This window comes from Schistocerca serialis, chromosome 7 (genome assembly GCF_023864345.2).
Source record: "Schistocerca serialis cubense isolate TAMUIC-IGC-003099 chromosome 7, iqSchSeri2.2, whole genome shotgun sequence".
Classification (NCBI taxonomy): Eukaryota; Metazoa; Arthropoda; class Insecta; order Orthoptera; family Acrididae; genus Schistocerca; species Schistocerca serialis.
In genome coordinates, this window is record NC_064644.1 from 537,514,061 (window position 1) to 537,533,126 (window position 19,066).

At 42.3% G+C, this 19,066-nt stretch overlaps 1 protein-coding gene across 1 annotated transcript in view; it reads right to left on the minus strand.

Moving 5' to 3' along the window:
- Positions 1-19,066, minus strand: part of LOC126413220 (acetylcholine receptor subunit alpha-L1) — a 587,533-nt gene that overhangs the window by 86,711 nt on the left and 481,756 nt on the right. Inside the window, exon 6 of the mRNA XM_050083117.1 lies at positions 11,678-11,834. Within this exon, the coding sequence (XP_049939074.1) occupies positions 11,678-11,834 (157 nt within the window). The remainder of the gene's footprint in view (positions 1-11,677; positions 11,835-19,066) is intronic.

The window sequence follows — 19,066 nt, forward strand, 5'->3', positions numbered from 1 at the left end:
CACGTAGACCTGCCGATTATTTTAATGTTCAGCTCCTCCCGCACATCCTTGCTTATACATTAGTGGGTAGATGTAACTGATCATCTCTGAAAATTGCTCGACACAAGGACGGACGAATCATTGAAACTTCACAATTATGATACAGGTATGGATGACCCTCTACATTATTCAGGAACACCCTGAAGCGGTCCAGGATGGAGGCTTCTTCAACAGGATGACTAACGATTTGTTTGCCGTTTCAGCAAGTAATTCCATAGCATATAGGTTGCAGAGCAAGTAAATTATTTCACCTTCTGCATATCAAATCACGTACATGCAGCACGTCAACAGTAGTTCACCAACATCTGCATTAAGGTGACCAATCTTCGATGCCACCTCACTTTTTTTTTAAACTGAAAAACTATTTAAATTTTGGGATTGGTAAATGAGTAGTAAAATTCACCTTGAAGTGAGCCGCAATTTTACCTTATTTGTCAAGAACATAAACACACCTAAGAAAGGAAGGTTGCTTATAAGAATACCGCAATCATGCGCTGCCATGCGGTGTAATCGGTGAAAATAATAGCATCGACGCAGGAACGCTAAAATGCTAGATGGGACGCCAAATTAGCGCCACAACACAGTGGCGAAAATCTTAGTCTGTCGATAGTGGTGGATATGTCATTAAATGAAGGAGAAAGATATGGGCGTGCTCTAGAGGTACTGGGATATTTAACAATTTAAACTGAATACTGATGGCTGTCGACTAAGAGAATTCTCGAACAGGTTTTGATTTTATCAAAGCGATGCAAAGACTAAAGTAATGTGGTGCTACCAACGGTAACGTTCTATGACAAAAACTGTTCCTGGAAACGATTTGGGAATAATAAATAATTTCTCAATAGGAATTATTTTGTGTCAATTATTTTATTTTGTCTCTTACCGATGAACCAATGCCAAGAAAATATCGACCCACTCAAACAGATGTCACCATCATCTTCGAGGTAACATAGAGAAATTTTACTCATGTGCAGAAGAACACTTCTTAAAAGTAGAAGATACATCAGTTAACTGTTTCGAGATATAGACACAGGGATTACGGTAATGAAAATTAAAGTTTGCGTGAAGTTGGTCCACTAAATAACAACCCAAGTTACAGCTTGTTGTCATGTACTGGCACAAAACAATGTGTCCATCTGCGAAAAATAGTACCTCCCTATGACCTCATATCATAAGTTTTACTATCTGTAGCCGTCACAATACGCTTCCTTGTTGTGCACCTCAAGTTACCTTTACATTTTTTGATTTTGTTACGAGTGACCTGTTGGGTTCCACATGCAAGGCAGTCCGAAACCTATCACAAACTAGTTAGATGCTCGGTAGGCGCTCGTTTCATAAGCAAAATGAAAATTTGGAACCTAATCGATCGCTTTCCTGAAGTCAAGGCACATGGCGTCAACCTGTGCGCCTTTGTCTATGGTACTGCGGATCTCATGGAAGAGAAGACGTGATTATTTTTGCAAGATTTCTCCAAAAACGTCATACTAATGTGAGGGTAATTCGTGTTCTATAAATCCCCAAAAGACTGACATTAGCGGTGTAGGCCTATAACTTTCTGCACGAGTCCTACGGCCCTTGTTGGAAACGGGAATGACCTGCGTTCTTTTATGGTTTCAGTTGCTAAGTACCGTTCATTGCCCCAAGGTCTATGACAAAATCAATTTATCCAGTGTGCAAACGGCAACTAAAGTGATCTTGTAAACACTGTAAGATGCCAAAATTTTAAAACCCGAAAGATACTGATAACGAAAGGCGCCCATTTTTCAGGTAGTCATCCATAACTGATTGCAAACATAAACTATACTGACTGGTACCTCAAGATAAAAATGGAACTCCTAAGCCGTGCGAACGCGTGAAAACGTCCTGCGATAAAGGGAACAGCTTACCTCCTTGCTTGTGACTCAAAAACCATGTCAGGCACAGTACAGATCTGCACATTTCAACGTTAGTTCGGTGAAAATTTCTGCTTGTTCTTTAGTTATGCACGCTGGTTGAAATGTCATTTCAGCATTCACTCCTGTAAGTCTTTTTCTCTTTAAGATCTTTTGCTTACTGGTTGTCTGCTTGTATGTGGTATTGTATATGATATTGGCGTAAACTGTTTTTAGTTCTTTAAGGGGCTCCGGAAAGGCTCAAAATCATGAAAAGTTCAATTTTTACTTTTTTGCGTTTTCTGAATCTGCAGACTATTACCATTTAATAGATATATAATTTATTCAATTCCGAAGTCTACAACTATTTTTAAATTTTTTTTGAAATGTGTTCTACATGGGCGTGACCCACTGTGGCGCTGTTAAACTGCTGTCAAATGGTGTTATTATTAACGTCCGTGTTCATCAGGTACATTTTAGTGATGTGAGATAAAGTATGTGTTGTGGCTAACCTGTGATGGTTCAATATATATCGCTGGTGTGATTGTCGATTGTTTCATGTTTATTTACTCTGTCGTTATCTCGAAAATATTCGTAATTAATTCTGTTTCTTGAGTCTCTGTTTTGTTGAAGTATAATAATGAGTAAAAGTAAAGTTATTAGAAATCCTCTGAAGGCTTTTAAGAAAAGGAGAAATGTTGGAAAGCCAAAGGTATGTGTTATTACTGTGGTGTCACCGCCAGACACCACACTTGCTAGGTGGTAGTTTTAAATCGGCCGCGGTCCATTAGTACATGTCGGACCCGCGTGTCGCCACTGTGTGATCGCAGACCGAGCGCCACCACAAGGCAGGTCTCGAGATACGGACTAGCACTCGCCCCAGTTGTACGGAGGACGTAGCTAGCGATGCACACTGACGAAGCCTCGCTCATTTGCAGAGCAGATAGTTAGAATAGCCTTCAGCTAAGTCAATGGCTACGACCTAGCAAGGCGCCATTAGTAACATTGCATGTATCTAAAGAGTCTCACTTGTATCGCCACAATCTCCAGATGTACCAAAAGGATGGATTAAAGTTAAGTATTCCAGAAGCTACGTACTTTTCTTTATAGCATTCATTACGTATCCTGTTTCAGACCTCATGCCATCCTGCTTTAGCTTAGCGCGTGCCTGTCGGCTTCCTCTCATTGTGTCTAGGCTGTCTTGTCTAGACACAACAATTACTGTAAACAGTAGAGACGATAACCTAGTGAGTGAACCTAACCTCTCAAGTACACCTGCCCATAGCAGTCAAAGTGGGAAAGAAAATACTTCACAGAAGAAGCTTGGTTCAATGAGTGAAAACTATGAATGTTTTATGGGCGAATCGGATGTGAATGAAATATTTGATATGTCGGTTCTCAAAGGAATTTTTTCAAACTGTATAAGATGTATTCATTGTAGTGAAGTTGGTCTGGAACTCTCCATAATAAAGCACGTAGGACTTGCTAGTGAAATACAACTGAAATGTGATAAGTGTTCATACATGACCACCTTTTGGAACAGTGTTTCAGTAACTGCAACTGAAGAAAATGGCAGCAAAATCTACGAACACAACAACGAGCGATGCTTGCTTTAGACAAGGAACGCCTTCGGGCTGCAGACAGGGCTGTAAAGAGTCTAGAAATACAAGCAAGAGTAAACAGGAGGAGGAACAAGAGGACGCTGGAGGAGGAGTTTGCAGAGGATGAAGATAATCCATCCTATGGACCTGGAATGCACTAAAAAGTTAATCCAATCTTTGTCGCTCGATTCCCAAAACTTTTATTTTCTCATACTAATTACGTTTTCTAAGGATCTTCCAAACATATTTGTTTCAAACTTTCAGTAAATGTTACACAGTGCCTTCTGCATAATTTAACACAGCGTTTTTCGAAAAAAACTGTATATTTTTGAATATATAAATAAAAAATTGCAAGAAAATGTTGTGAATTTTCATTACAATTGAAAAAAAATCATCTTTAATAACTGAAATAAAATTTTGTAAAATCCCTGTATTAAGTTGTAGCCCATATACCAATAAATAATCTGTAAAAAGTTCAACTTCCTACCTCAAATACTTTGTGAGGAAAGATGTAATTTATAAGCGTTATTTTAACATTGCAAGTATAGGGCGTTCCGGAGCCCCTTAAAGAGCTGTTGAGTATGGAAGAAACGTTCAATTAGAAATGGTTATCAGTTAGGGTAAAGGATAAAGGTGAAGGGCCTGGAAGTGGTTAATTAAGTAGCAGAAATCTGTCCGTCTGCACGTGCCTACGTTCGCCATTAGACTAAGAAACCGAATTTTATAACTTGCGTAACGCATTACTTTAATGTTATGTATAACTCTGCTATGTACCACTACTTTAACTACAAGAGAAAGTAAAATTATTCCAAGCGGCAATACTGTTTTTTACGAGGGCTGTTCGGAAAGGAAGATCGGTGGGGTGCGAAATGGAAACCACAATGAAAAACCGATGAAATATTCAAATGGTTCAAATGGCTCTGAGCACTATGGGACTTAACATCTGTGGTCATCAGTGCCCTTGAACTTAGAACTACTTAAACCTAACTAACCTAAGGACATCACACACATCCATGCCCGAGGCAGGATTCGAACCTGCGACCGTAGCAGTCGCGCGGTTCCGGACTGCGCGCCTAGAACCGCTAGACCACCGCAGCCGGCGATGAAATATTGCACAGGTATGTTGGGCAGTGTCTCTAGTACGCCCCTCGATGTCTTCACGTCGCTCTTTTCAATTCTGAGTGCACAGTGAGCACGTAAAGATGCTTAGAACAATCGTGTCTCCCGCTAAGTACGAGGGCCCAGTGAGAGATTTTGCCTGGCGTCATTAATCCCACATAACATTACTGTCATCCGTTTCTTTCTGCATGATAATTCTCGGCCGCCCTCTGAAGATGCTCCTGCACCGTTGTCGATGGGAAGTGTTTGTTGATCCGCAATAGAGCCCGTAATTGACTCTCTCTGAGTTTCATATGTGCTCACATGAACAGCTAGCTATGAAGACAGCATTCTGCACAGACAACGAGCTGTAGACCAGCGTAGAGAACTGGCAGGAAGCACAGGCGGCTTGCTTCTATGATGAAGGTATTGGAAAGTTGGTACAGCGCTACGACAAATGTCCAAATCGAAGCGGCGACTTTGTAGAAAAGTAGCTGGCAGGTGTAGCTAAGTGTTCCAAATAAAACATTTTTTGATTTTCACAGTGGTTTCCAATCTGCGACCGATCGGACCTTACTTTCCGAATAGGCCTCGTACTAATTAAAAATAAGGGCCAATATATATACGAGGGTTGCCCAGTAAATAATGCCCCATATTTTTTTTCTCCGAAATAAAAAATATTAGAAATGTGACACTTTAGGTGCGAGTTATTTGAAGTTTCCCGCGTGTGTACGCGAAGTTTCAATTTCCTCCGACAGAGAGCGGTGGTGTAGGAATGTTCTAAAATGGCGTCTGCAGGTGACATCCGTCATAAACAACGTGCAGTGATTGAATTTCTCGTTGCAGAGGAAGAAACCGTGGACAATATTCATAAACGCTTGTGCAAAGTCTACGGAACATCTGCAGTCGATAGGAGTACTGTTGGTCGCTGGGCACAGAGGGTGAAAGCATCAGAGGGCGGTGCTGCGGAGCTCCGAGATTTGCCGCGGTCGGGAAGGCCTCCCACGGCTGTCACGCCTGACATGTTGCAGCGGGCTGATGTTCTCATTCGACGGGATCGACGCATTACGACTCGACAGAGGCTTATGTCAAAACATTAGACAAACTTAAGCAGCGCTTCCGGCGCCTTGGGCGTCATGTTAACCGACAGGATGTTTTGATTCAGCATGATAACGCTCGTCCTCACACAAGTTTGAGGACTTGTGAACACATCGCGAAACTGGGTTGGATAGTGTTAGCCCATCCACCCTACAGCCCCGATTTGGCTCCTTCAGACTTTCACTTGTTTGGGCCAATGAAGAATTTCATTCGTGGAAGACGTTTTGCCGATGACGAAGAAGTGATTCACGAAGTGACAACCTGGCTCCGTAGGCAGAGTACAGATTTTTACCGGCAGGGAATACACGCTCTTGTGTCTCGCTGGAAAAAGGCCGTCGAACTTGAAGGAGATTATGTGGAAAAATAAAGCAAGTAGACAAAACATCAGTCTTTCACATATGTAAATTTGATTGTTGTGGAATAAATACTTCTGGAGAAAAAAAATATGGGGCATTATTTACTGGGCAACCCTCGTACATAGAGTGACCCAGAACTCCAGTGACAAACTTTCAGTGGCTCTTCACAGATGTGTTCTGTGTACATCCGCACAAGTGACGTGTGACCTCCGACGGCTGGTTACAGAGTATTACGGCAGCTGTGAATTACTCCGTTTGTTACAACAATTATCTCTGCTTCTGTGGAAATACCTTCGCAACAGTGGAAAACCGTATAATATGCAATAATCAAAACATACAACAATAAAGACAGAGTGATGTAAACAGTCGTCCGATACAAACGTGCTGCGATGTTGTTCTCATCGCCGAAGGTAAAGTGCAGCGTAGCGTTATTGCACCGCCGTTCCCGTGCACTCAGTGAACCTGGACACGACGTGCATATCGGCCAAATCTTCCTCATCAAACCTATCCATAGAACTTCTGTGTACCACTGTTAATGAAAAATTGATACTTCTGGAAAACAAGCCCAAGAGAAAATCGATCAGGACAAAATGCAAGCTTAACGGCAAAAAGTAAAGTGGTCGCTACCGTTGGCAACAGGACGTACTCGTATCGAAGAAGTTTTTTTCCTGAAAAAGATGCACAGCACATACCGTCGACACCTCCACTTTCTGCATTATTTTAAGTGCAGTACAGACAGAAAGCTAACTGGGGCAACCAACACAAAAATGTAACGAGTAGCCGGAGACTGTGGGCCCCTCACATTGAAATACTCAGAAGGTGTCCCTGAACAATTTCTGGTAACTCGTCGATTGGAGTCCTGTGTCTCCCTGTATATTCAGAGGACAGAATTGTTTCAATGTGTATCTCTGAGAGCTACCTACCCACTGACGGTCCGTGGTAGAACATTTTCAAAACAGTCAGAGTCTAAATCTAAAGTCCCAGTTATCATTCTTATACTGGGACCTTATTTAATAAGGAAAGGCATAAAAATGGGAAATGAAGAGCAATTACAGGATCTGTTGGATGGAACGAAAATTCTAATGAGTACACGATATGGATTGAGAGTAAATCGAAGAAAGACGAAAGTAATGAGAAGAAGGAGACATGAGAATAGCGAGAGACTTAGAATTGCTGGTCACGAAGTGGACGAAGCTATGGAATTCTGCTATCTTGGGAGCAAAATAACCCATGACGAACGAAGCAAGTGGGACGTAAAAGCAAACTAGCACAGGCAAAAAGGACGTTCCTGGCCAAGGGAAGTCAGCTAGTGCCCAACATAGGCGTTAGTTTACAACAAAAATGTCTTAAAATGTAAGAATCACGGACGATTGGAAAATCTGATCAGAGGAGAATCAAAGCGTTAGAGATGTAGTCCTATAGAAGAACGTTGAAAATCGCAGGGGCTAATAAGATAAGGAATGAGAAAGTTGTCTTAAGTATCGGAAAACTTTGGCAAGAGGTAAAGACGGGATTATAGGACACATGCTAAAGTATCAGGGATTAAGCTCCATAGTACTAGAAGTAAGTGAAGATGGTAAAAACTGTAGGGGAAATCAGTGATTCGGCAAATAACTGAGGTCGTCGGTTGCTAGTGCTAATTTGAAATGAAGGTGTCAGTGCGAGAGAGGAATTCGTGGCGGGCTGGATCAAACCAGTCATTAGACGGATCAAGCGCGCGCGCGCGCGCGCACACACACACACACACACACACACACACACACACACACACACACATAAACACAAGTAAACGAAAAATCTCTTAATAGTTTCCTGAGGATTCTTATCTTAGGCTCGTTACCGCAGTTTTTCACCTGTGACCTTTAGAACTGGAAGAAATAAATTATTACTGACCTTAGCACTCGTGACTGAATCACTTTTAAGTCAATTCAAGCTACACTTTCAATAATGAAAGGTGCCACAAATTTTGGAGTTTGATTTGTTCAAATAATGTTTGAAGCGATTCTACGTGGTCGAAAGGAGGAGCAAAGATTTTCAAATTGGTTATTTTTTATTGTACACCACAAAAACAAAATACATTACTCCTCTTCCATCTGAGGTAGCGATGCTGCGATGCGGTTTAATAGCACTGAATCTTCGTATTGCCAGTAACTGGCAGAACTAACCAAACGCCCTCTAGAACTGTCTCTTATTATGTGACCGTGTGGCGTGATTCTTATAGCGTCAGACAAGTTCAGTGTCAGAACTACATAGTCTTTATGAATCAAAAATGTATCTATACAAATATATAGGGTGAATTACCTAAACTGTGCACCCTAAATACTGCGGGAATGGAAAGTGCTCTTGATGTGAGGTTCTCACGGAATAGACTGATAGTGAGGGGCTCGTATTGTTAACCACTCAATTAATTGTCATAATACTTAGAAAGTGTAGCTTTTGTGTAAACATATATTTTCTAAGTGGAGAGACGCTACTGACACTGACAAACTAAAAGTACTGTAAATTAGTATGTCAGCGGTGATTGTTGCAAGATTCTACTGCGAGTCGTTAACGAGATGTATTTTGGATAGTTCCCACAGCGACACTTGTAAAATATTTGTGGTAGCACACAGAAAAGGACAAAAACAGTGCTCACACTTGTTATTTCGTGGATTCTGACCAGTGACTAGACAACTGACCATCACAAGCTGTGTTCAGAATGACCACAGGCAGCAGCAAGACACGCTTCCTGTCTGGTACGGAACGACTGCTCACACGTGCTGGCATTTCACCGGAGATATTCGAGCAGGCTGAAGTAATGGGTCTTGCGTATCACCGAGTGCAGTTGGTAAGTCCTTGCTGACAACGTCTTTGAGCAGTCTCCCCAGAAAAAAGGTGTATTGCATATTAGTAGCAGGTTACATCCGCCTTCGTTTTTTTCATCGTTTCATGTCAATGTTTGATAATATACTGTAACTGGTTAGAAAATATATTAACGAATTGGCGGCAGGAGAAAATACATATAAACGTACAGAAGTTCGCAAGCTTCCGGAGCCAGTGGCTCCTTCCTATGACAGCAGCGTTGAAGGGGAACGAAGAGGGACGAAGGAAGAGGACTGGCGAGGTTTGGAAAATGGTGAGAGTTCGGACAATTCGTCCAGAACACCGTGTTAGGGCAGACTTTCCGGAGAAGATGAGAACGAATGACTGATCGTTGGAGACTGCAATGGACGGGATTCGAATCGTGCACCAGTTAATAAGTGCGGATGCGGAGAGGTAAGTGCACTGCATGTGATAGAGGCGGGAGGGGGGGGGGGAGTGGTAGGGAAAGGCGGAAAAAAAATAGAAAGATCGAAAAATAATGGCCACAGAAAACAAAAAAGGCAACGAAAATGGAGTAGTTACTGCGATAAAGTGCTGAGACCGAAAAATTAACGTAAATTAAGGGCAGATGGGTACCATGAAGCAAGGAAATGTTGTAACGCAAGTTTCCATCTGCTGAGTTCTGAAGAACTGGTGTCCATCTACTGAGTTCTGAAGAACTGGTGTCTTGGGACAGAATCCAGATGGCACGTGTGGTTAAACAGCCACTGAGGTCACGACTGACACGTTATAGAGCATTTTCTGCGATGGGGTACTCTGTGTTGCCAGTATACGCCCTCTGACTGTGCCCATTCGTCCTAACTGAGAACAGGATGGTAGGCATACCAATGTAGAAAGCTGAACGACTGGTACACGACGTGTATCGTTTCAGTGAGGTCTCCGCTATTGATAGTGTATTTTTTGCCAGTTACATGGCTGGTATAGGTCGTGGTAGGAAGGTGCATAGGGCAAGTGGCACAGGAGAGGTTCAAATGGTTCAAATGGCTCTGAGCACTATGCGACTTAACTTCTGAGGTCATCAGTCGCCTAGAACGTAGAACTAATTAAACCTAACTAACCTAAGGACATCACACACATCCATGCCCGAGGCAGGATTCGAACCTGTGACCGTAGCGGTCACGCGGTTCCAGACTGAAGCGCTTTTAACCGCACGGCCACACCGGCCGGCTCACAGGAGAGGACGGCCCCACGGGGTATGAGCGACAGGGTCGGGAAACGGGTGCAAAAAGGACACAGGATCTGACAAGGATATTGCAGAGATAGCGAGGGCGACGGAAAGCTGTTCTAGGTATGGTGGGCAAAATGCCGAACAAATCTCAGGGCATGAATCTGTCGAAGAAAACTGATCTCAGGGCATGAATCTAGCATCTCACAGCATTGTCCCTGATTAATACTTGTTCATTCAACACCGGAATAATACTGAGTGACAATAGTGTACTCATAAGTTGTTTTTGTAGTGACCAGCAGTACCAGCATTGGATGTGATTGTCTGTGTAATCTGCTTTTGAGCTAGGATAGTGGGGTAATTATGTCTAAGGAAGACTGATGCGAGAACCACTCGTCATGAGTAGATTTTTTTTCTACCCAGTCACATAGTGCTTAGCCGCGCGGGATTAGCCGAGCGGTCTAGGGCGCTGCAGTCATGGACTGTGCGGCTGATCCCGGCGGAGGTTCGAGTCCTCCCTCGGGCATGGGTATGTGTGTTTGTTCTTAGAGTAATTTAGGTTAAGTAGTGTGTAAGCTTAGGGACTGATGACCTTAGAAGTTAAATCCCACAAGATTTCACACACATTTGAACATTTTTTGAACATAATGCTTAAAGTAATTAATCTTCTTTTTGAAGCAACAATTTACCTTTGTCGAGGTGTTTCGACCTTGTACGTACTTGATTTACTTCAGAGTTCTTTTCAGAGAATGTGTTGAAAAAGAAGTTGCCGAGAGCCAGTGAATAAACTGAGCTTACTGACATGATTCAAATGGCTCTCATGAGCACTACAGAACTTAAGATCTGAGGTCATCAGTCCCCTAGGACTTAGAACTACTTAACTACTTAAACCTAACTAACCTAAATACATCACACACATCCATGTCTCAGGCAGGACTCGAACCTACGACCGCAGCGGCCGCGCGGCTCCAGACTGAAGCGCCTAGAACCGCTCGGCTACCGGACAGGCCCCAGAGCTCCCACATCAGGCTTTGCAGCAGTGGTGTGTGGAAGCTATCACCCACAAGAGCTGTTAGGTCACTGGGAGTAAGTCGTAGTTCTAGCTACCATTACAGATTAGTATTCTGTGGATGATTTCTAAAAGAGAAATCAACTAAGAAAACCATGAATCAGACCAACAAAGCTGCCAAAGTAAACCAAGCAAAATGTGCGATATGGAAAGAGAATAATTTCAAACAATTGTATATAGTAGCCGAAAATGTCGGTAGTGTTACATCAGGGCCAACAGTTATTACGTGAAATTTTTGGATATGACGAACAGAGAGTCTCTTTTGTGAAGTAACCCATCAGGAATAGATCGACTGGTTGCAAACGACCCTTGAATTACGAGAAGGGCGGAGGATGCAACAGAGTTATGCTACAGTGTATGTTTGTTGATCACAGTCATCAGTTTAACCCCACAGCTAATCAACGCATTCTGTCTTAGTGCACTAAAGATCAGGAAACCTACTTCAGTTCCTTCCATCAGAAGTTCCTCATCCCCGAACAGCACAGGCTTTTGCACAGTATTGCTTTCAATTTACTCACCTGGGTAGGGTTCGGCGCAGCAGGGGTAGTACTTCTCGTGGCGTTCTGCGGGCACGCCCAGGATGTCCCATTCGACGCTGGGGTAGTACTCGCGCAGGTCGATGCCCACCTTCACCTTGTTGTCGTCGTACTTCTGGTTTATGTGCTTCAGGTCGATCTGCGGAAGGGCAGAGAGCATTAACACGTAAGTCTACTACTTACAGACCAATGGGGAGGGGAGGGGTTCATTGTGTTCACTACAAAAAAATCAAAAAATAAACAGATTTCGTTATATTTCGTTATTTTTGTTACTAATAACATCATTTTAGTTAGGCATTGATACATAAACAGAGTCCAGATGACATCCTTTAGGACAATCTTGGCAATAACAATGCATTTTCTGTAATGTGTATGCAGAGAGATATGGACAGAGAGATGGGTACCATAACAAAAATATTTTGTGGCATGTTAGTGGTAATGCACTGGCTTTCCACTATTAAAGCCATATGCATTTATGAAATCTTACTCATTATTAATTCACATATATTATTTTTATCGCAATAATTCTTTTTAAGTACAGTGGAGTGCTAGGATTCTACGTGTCAGTCGAAATTACGAGTACGTTAATAACGATAGACATAGAGTTTCCTGTACTCAATATATGAGACTTATAGTAGTGTTGGGTATGCTAAGAATATTACAGGGTTTATTTTGTTTGGATATCGAAATAGTAATTACGTGTCTTCGTTCCACATGGTAGTGCTGTCTGGTTGAAAAAGGGGTCGCCCAAGCGTAAGTTCTAGTTTTTTAAAGGTTTGAACATGGCTGCGTGGTCAGCGACCATTTACAAAGTAAAATTAAAGGAATAACAGCCCTCGGTCGCAAAAAAGAAGTCAGCACTTACAATCAAAAGGTTTTATGCTCTATAGTTTTGTATTTATGTTATAGGCCATTTTGAGTGTTTTACTTCTGGTGAAGGCACTCATAGTAGTGCCTAAACCTAGGTCAAAAGACTCTTTTTGTGACCGAGGGCTGTTATTGCTTTAATTTTGCTTTGTAATTGCTAGTATTAGAACCATGATGCTTGTGGGAGGAGAGGGAGTTTGTAGTGTTGAAGAGCACTGAAGGGGAGGGGACTGATTGGCACTTAAACTGTTAGCAACGCTTATATGCAAGGGCGTCAACGAGTTACAACGGGTTTACTCTGGTGGAAAGCTCCCTCCCAGAATACCATATCTGCACAGCACTGCCTTTCGCATCAGCCACCATGCTGGAGATGATTACACTTATGATTGTGCATCTTCTCTCGACCATTGCTAGTGTGGTGCTCACGGCTGTGCCCCACAAGTCAGAATTCGATGTGTTGGTTGTCCTGCAGATGACATGCTTTTTGTGGATGATGTTTCAGCTACTGGTCAACTCTCTAGCTGCATATTTTGTAGTGCTCTGTTACACACACAGTATCTTTGATTGAAGACATCAGAATTTTGGTATGATGTCACACGACCTAGTAATATAGCCGTGGTTTAGTAGGCTGATATCTTCAGCTGTGTGGTATCTCTTACATGCACAATATCTTTGGTTGAACTTGGCTACAGTAATTTGCTATGACGTCATTAACATGGCATGAGGTCATTATTTCTGCTAGTGAGTTCGCTTCTAAAACACATACTGTGGCATCACATACACTAGTAAATGAAATGATGGCTTAGCAATGATGAAGTCGGGGTAATGCTACACTGTGATTTGTTGATAGCTTGATAATGTCGACACAAAATCAGGAGCAGTGGAGTGGAACTCAAGTAATTGGACAAAATTTTGGAAAAATATGGGCAAGATATTTAACTTAGTATTGAAATACTTAAAATGGGAGGGCTGACTTATCGTTCTGGGTGTGATATATGCTGGTGCGACGAATGACGAAATATTAATCTGTTATTAAGAAATGGGCCTCAAGTGACGTCACTTAACATAATTTATTGTTATCAAATAGACACGGACTGATCTTCCTATTCTGTCCACCTCCAGAGTGGATCCCACCCAGTTATAAAAGATGATGATACGGGGAAATAAGAGAAGTTCCCTGATTCTCACTAGCAGAAGTGTGGGTGACAGGGGATGAGGGGAAGGAGAAGAGAGTGTTGGGGTTCCCTTGTTACCTTGATCAATTCCTGGTGGTTGGCCAGGTGGAAGGAGTCGGAGGTGACCTTGGATGTAAGTCTATCAAGTGTGTAGCCTGGTGCCAGATGTTTAATATGTCACTAGATGTGATAAGAATGAAATGTTCCGGAACTGGCATTCATAAACTACTCACATTGACTTCAGTGAGGGTAATTATGATTTTACTGCTGAGCTAATTTCAATAACAATTCATTTTATTCAGATAAATAGATAGATAGATAGATATTCAGCCATCATAGGCCCTGCAGACCACGCGCTGCTTCCACAAACTGCCTCCATTTCTTCCTGTTTTGTGCCCGGTTCCTGCAGGTGTCTTCAGTTCCCAGGGCTGCTAGGTCCTTCGCCAGGTCGTCCATCCAGCGCTGCCTTGGTCATCCACTGGGGATTTTGGTGTTTGGTTTCCCTGCTAGTGCCATCTTCGCCTGTCTTCCATGTGGCATACGGGCTACATGGCCCACTCATTGTATTCTTTCGTTCTTTATCTGATACACTTATCATTTTACTCAGACGTTCCGTAATATTTTTACTAAACAGAAGAGCTGTATTTTTGCTCCTGTAACACATTTTATCGTAAGCAGTGAGCAAAGAAATGAGATGCAACTGAAATTCAAACACACTCTCACACTATGCATGTTTCTCTCCATGCACGTTCATCCTCAGAATGGCGCAGCTCTTTCGTATCAAAAAGTCCTAGATCTCTGTCCTGGAATCCTAGGCAATCACGGGCCAGAGATCCTAATAAGGATTGGCTCTGGACAGCTAATGGGATATGGGAAAGGTATTTTTCAGCCGTTTCACGTGATCGATGTAACTCCGACGTAGTATGTGTTGCCTAAGTGGGTTTATCCCAATTTGCGCAACATTACAGTTTCCGTATACAGCCACATTCACCTGAAATGACTATCTCCTGAAATCACCGTAGGACCAATATTACAACAGCATTTTGAATAGTACTTCGGTATAATGTCCACGTTCATTTCTTTTTCCCCAGTTCTCAGTTCCCCCCTGACCCGTATATCAAATCCACGTCGTCATAACTGACACAGCGTGCGGAATTTTCCGTCCGTCAGGTACAGTCGTCTTATGGGATCCGACGTTGAGCGCTGCTGATGTAGATGCCGGGTCGCGCGGGCGGCGCCGATTAGAATCAATGCACGGGGGAGCCGCACGCTACACGCTATCACGACCAGCGGTGCTAATCGTAGTAGCCGTCGAGGAAATCTATGCTAACTGTAGCCGGCGTTAGGGGGCGTAATACCGGCGACATATCATCTCCGGATACCGCATAGTACGTGTCTGTTGCCATGGTTGCCCGTCTGCGCCGGGTAGCTTCGCAGCCTCCACGGACCCAGGTGTAATTGTCGCTTCCGATAACTGCAGATATCGGCGATCGCCACCGGTTACCTAATGCGTAGCGCTGACACACGAGGCACCCAGCGTCACAAGTACTGTTAACATCGCAGCTGTGTGCGTTGTGAGCAAAGAAACGTTTACAGTTGTACCGTACTTGCGGTAGTTAAAAGACAATGAATACAACAGAATACCGTGAAACAATATATTGGGCTGGTGTATAAGTTCGTAGCGTTTTTCCATAAGTTTAACGAACACAACACATGCACGTAACAGAGCTTTCAGTCATCAATAGTATATTCTCCTTTGCTGTTCACAAAAGTTTGCCGAAGCGAGGGTAAGTTTTAAATTCTGCGACTGCAGAAATCACGCGATTTTGAGCCGGGAAGCTTACTTACCCATGTTAAGAGAGCATTTTCATCCAGAAAAAAAATAGAAATGAGTGTATAGCATTGTCGGCCGGTAGGCCTCATCCGGGGAAGTTCGGCCGCCAAGTAAGTCTTATTTCTGTCGATGCCACATTGAGCGACTTGCGTGCCGGTGATGAGGATGAAGTGATGATGGGGACAACACAACACCCAGTCCACGAGCGGAGAAAATCTCCAACCCGGCCGGGAATCGAACCCGGTCGCGTTTATATGGCAGGCAAGCAAGTTACTACCCAGCTAGGCAGGCGTTTAATCCGGAAAGGTTATTCGATAGAGAGAGAAAAAGGTGAAAATCTGAGGGCACAAGATCAGATGAGCAAGGTGGATCTGGAATGACTTCCAAATACAACTCCCGCATAGAGCTTTTTGGTCAGGCTAGCATAATGCAGGTGGGTGTTACCTTACAATGGCATCACTTCACGCAGTTTTCTGGTAATTGTTCTTGGACTGAATTCTGCACGAAGTCTCTGTTGTTGACAATAAATTTTAGCAGTGATGGTGACACCTCGTTGAAGCAATTAGTATGTCATACCGTCACTCTTCCACCAGATACATAACATTTCCTTTCGTGGAAGCGCGCAGGTCTCTGTAGGGAGGGGTAGGGAGGGACGGGAGGTTGCCTCTTTGTTTGTGCTTAACCATTTCTTTCTTTTCCTTGTGTTAGTATAAAGACACAATTTCTCGTCACCAGTAACGACACAGGATACGAATGGTCGTTGTTGTTCACAAGATACTTATGAAGAACAAGCAGAGATGCACATATGGCAATTTGAAGATTTTTGTAATTTTGGCTTAGAGCATGTGGCACCAATACTCCCAATTTTTGACACCTTTCTCAGTGTAAGCAAATATCGGACGATGGTGGAATGACCACAGTTCATCACATTTTCCAGTACTCGAGTACACCGATGTGGATTAATGCGTTTAAACGGTCTTCATTAAATCCCGCAGTTCTTCCTGAACGTCACTAACTTCAAAACGGTCCTCCTTAAAACGAAAATAGCATTTTATTGCCGTGCTTTGTCCAATGTCACTAGCTTCATTCACGGCGAGAATGTTTCCGGCTGCCTGCTTTGCTGTCAACTCTCTATTGAACTCAAACAGAAGAACATGTCGGAAATGTTCCGATTTCTCCACTGGCCACTCTTGAAGGGAGGATATAAGATCAACATCAACAAAAGCAAAACGAGGATAATGGAATGTAGTCGAGTTAAGTCGGGTGATGCTGAGGGTATTAGATTAGGAAATGAGACACTTAAAGTAATAAAGGAGTTTTGCTATTTGGGGATCAAAATAACTGATGATGGACGAAGTAGAGAGGATATAAAATGTAGACTGGCAATGGCAAGGAAAGCGTTTCTGAAGAATACAAATTTGTTAACATCGAGTATAGATTTAAGTGTCAGGAAGTTATTTCTGAAAGTATTTGTATGGAGTGTAGCCATGTATGGAAGTGAAACTTGGACGGTAAATAGTTTGGACAAGAAGAGAATAGAAGCTTTTGAAATGTGGTGCTACAGAAGAATGCTGAAGATTAGATGGGTAGATCACATAACTAATGATGAAGTATTGAATAGGATTGGGGAGAAGAGAAGTTTGTGGCACAACTTGACCAGAAGAAGGGATCGGTTGGTAGGACATGTTCTGAGGCATCAAGGGATCACCAATTTAGTATTGGAGGGCAGCGTGGAGGGTAAAAATCATAGGGGGAGACCAAGAGATGAATACACTAAGCAGATTCAGAAGGATGTAGGTTGCAGTAGGTACTGGGAGATGAAGAAGCTTGCACAGGATAGAGTAGCATGGAGAGCTGCATCAAACCAGTCTCAGGACTGAAGACCACAACAACAACAACACTCTATTTTCTAGAGTACCAAGAGTGAATTACAAATAAAGGATAAATAACATACAAAACAAAAACGCTACGAAATTATGCAGCAGTCTACTATGAAAGGTAGGGTGTGAATCAACAAAAAGATGAGAATAATGTGGCGCGTGTATTCCCGAAAACAACGCAGAAAAATATGATATAAAAAAAGCGTATTTTTAAACTGTAAACTACGCTTGCGAATACCATTTTCTCGGAGTGAGTGCCGCTGATTTCATTGATCTATCATAGCCACAATCCCAGTTACGAATTTCTTCAGTGTCTTAACTTCTTCATTTGGTGAGATGACAACTATCAATCAGGTAAACAGTTAAACTGTGTAATATTCAATGCATTAAAGACGAGTGGCATATTTTAGATTAGGTAAGACATGTACTTAAATTCAACAAAATGTGAAATGAAAAGGAAACAGCTAAAATACATATTTTTCGAGACCACATTTACACAAGATCCGGACGTTAATAAGTAAGAGAACCATTATAAATGCAGCATCTGCATGAATAGTATCTCCAGGAACTTCTTTTTGCACTGCAATGCTTTGAAACATGGGCACCAGAACTTTGGGCAGAGAAACACGCCGTGATAATGTCTATAGGATTGTTCTTGATTTATTCATGGAAAAGATACTTTACTATTAGACACCGTCGTCAATAGTAGAAAAATAAAAAGCCGATTGTAGCTGCTCATCACAAACTGTTAGAGGCAGTAACTTTATTATACAAAAATTTTTGCAACATATTTACGTACTGTAGCGTGAAAGGGCGAAAATACTGAACCTCGGAATGTAATGTACGGCAGATCTTATCCTGACACAGGAAGCAGTTCTGTCACCACAGGAGCTGGCGTTAACTTACTTGTTGGGTTTTTATTTTCCACTTGGATCCATTTCAAGACATAACTGTTCTTCGACAGTTTTGGTACACTTCATGTACCTCTTCTGAATATTTTATATATAGGCTTTCTTTTCTTTTAGCAGACAGTTAATGATTCCATGCGTTTACGTCTCATTGTATTTCAGGTATTGGAAGGAATTATTAGGAATTTCTTTTTTTCGATATTTGTTTATTTTCTTTATTGTTTTCGATGTACCATCTAAATATGTTCAATCTGCCGTTCATCCTCGAATTATGCTCAAAGTATATTGTTAACTGAATATTGGTAGAACAACATTATAATAAATGAAAAGCGCTAGTTTTCTTTTGTTCTACAGTGTTACTTTTATTGTGTGAACCGGTTTTCGGCTGACAAGCCATCTGCAGACATTTACTGAGTATTGTCACCAAAGAAGTTACATTGCTTGTAAGCAACGTTGGAAGAGAAGTTACATACGGTTTGCGTATCACTCTCCATGTTTCATACCTCCTGAAGTACCCTTGTCAAGTACTTATTTTATTTTATTTTATTGGTTTTGTTTATTCATATAACCAGGCTTGCTGTTCCTGTTTTGGTGGCCGAGCGTTTCTAGGCGCTACAGTCTGGAACCGCGCGGCCGCTGCCGTCGCAGGTTGAATCCTGCCTCGGGCATGGATGTGTGTGACGTCCTTAGGTTAGTTAGGTTTAAGT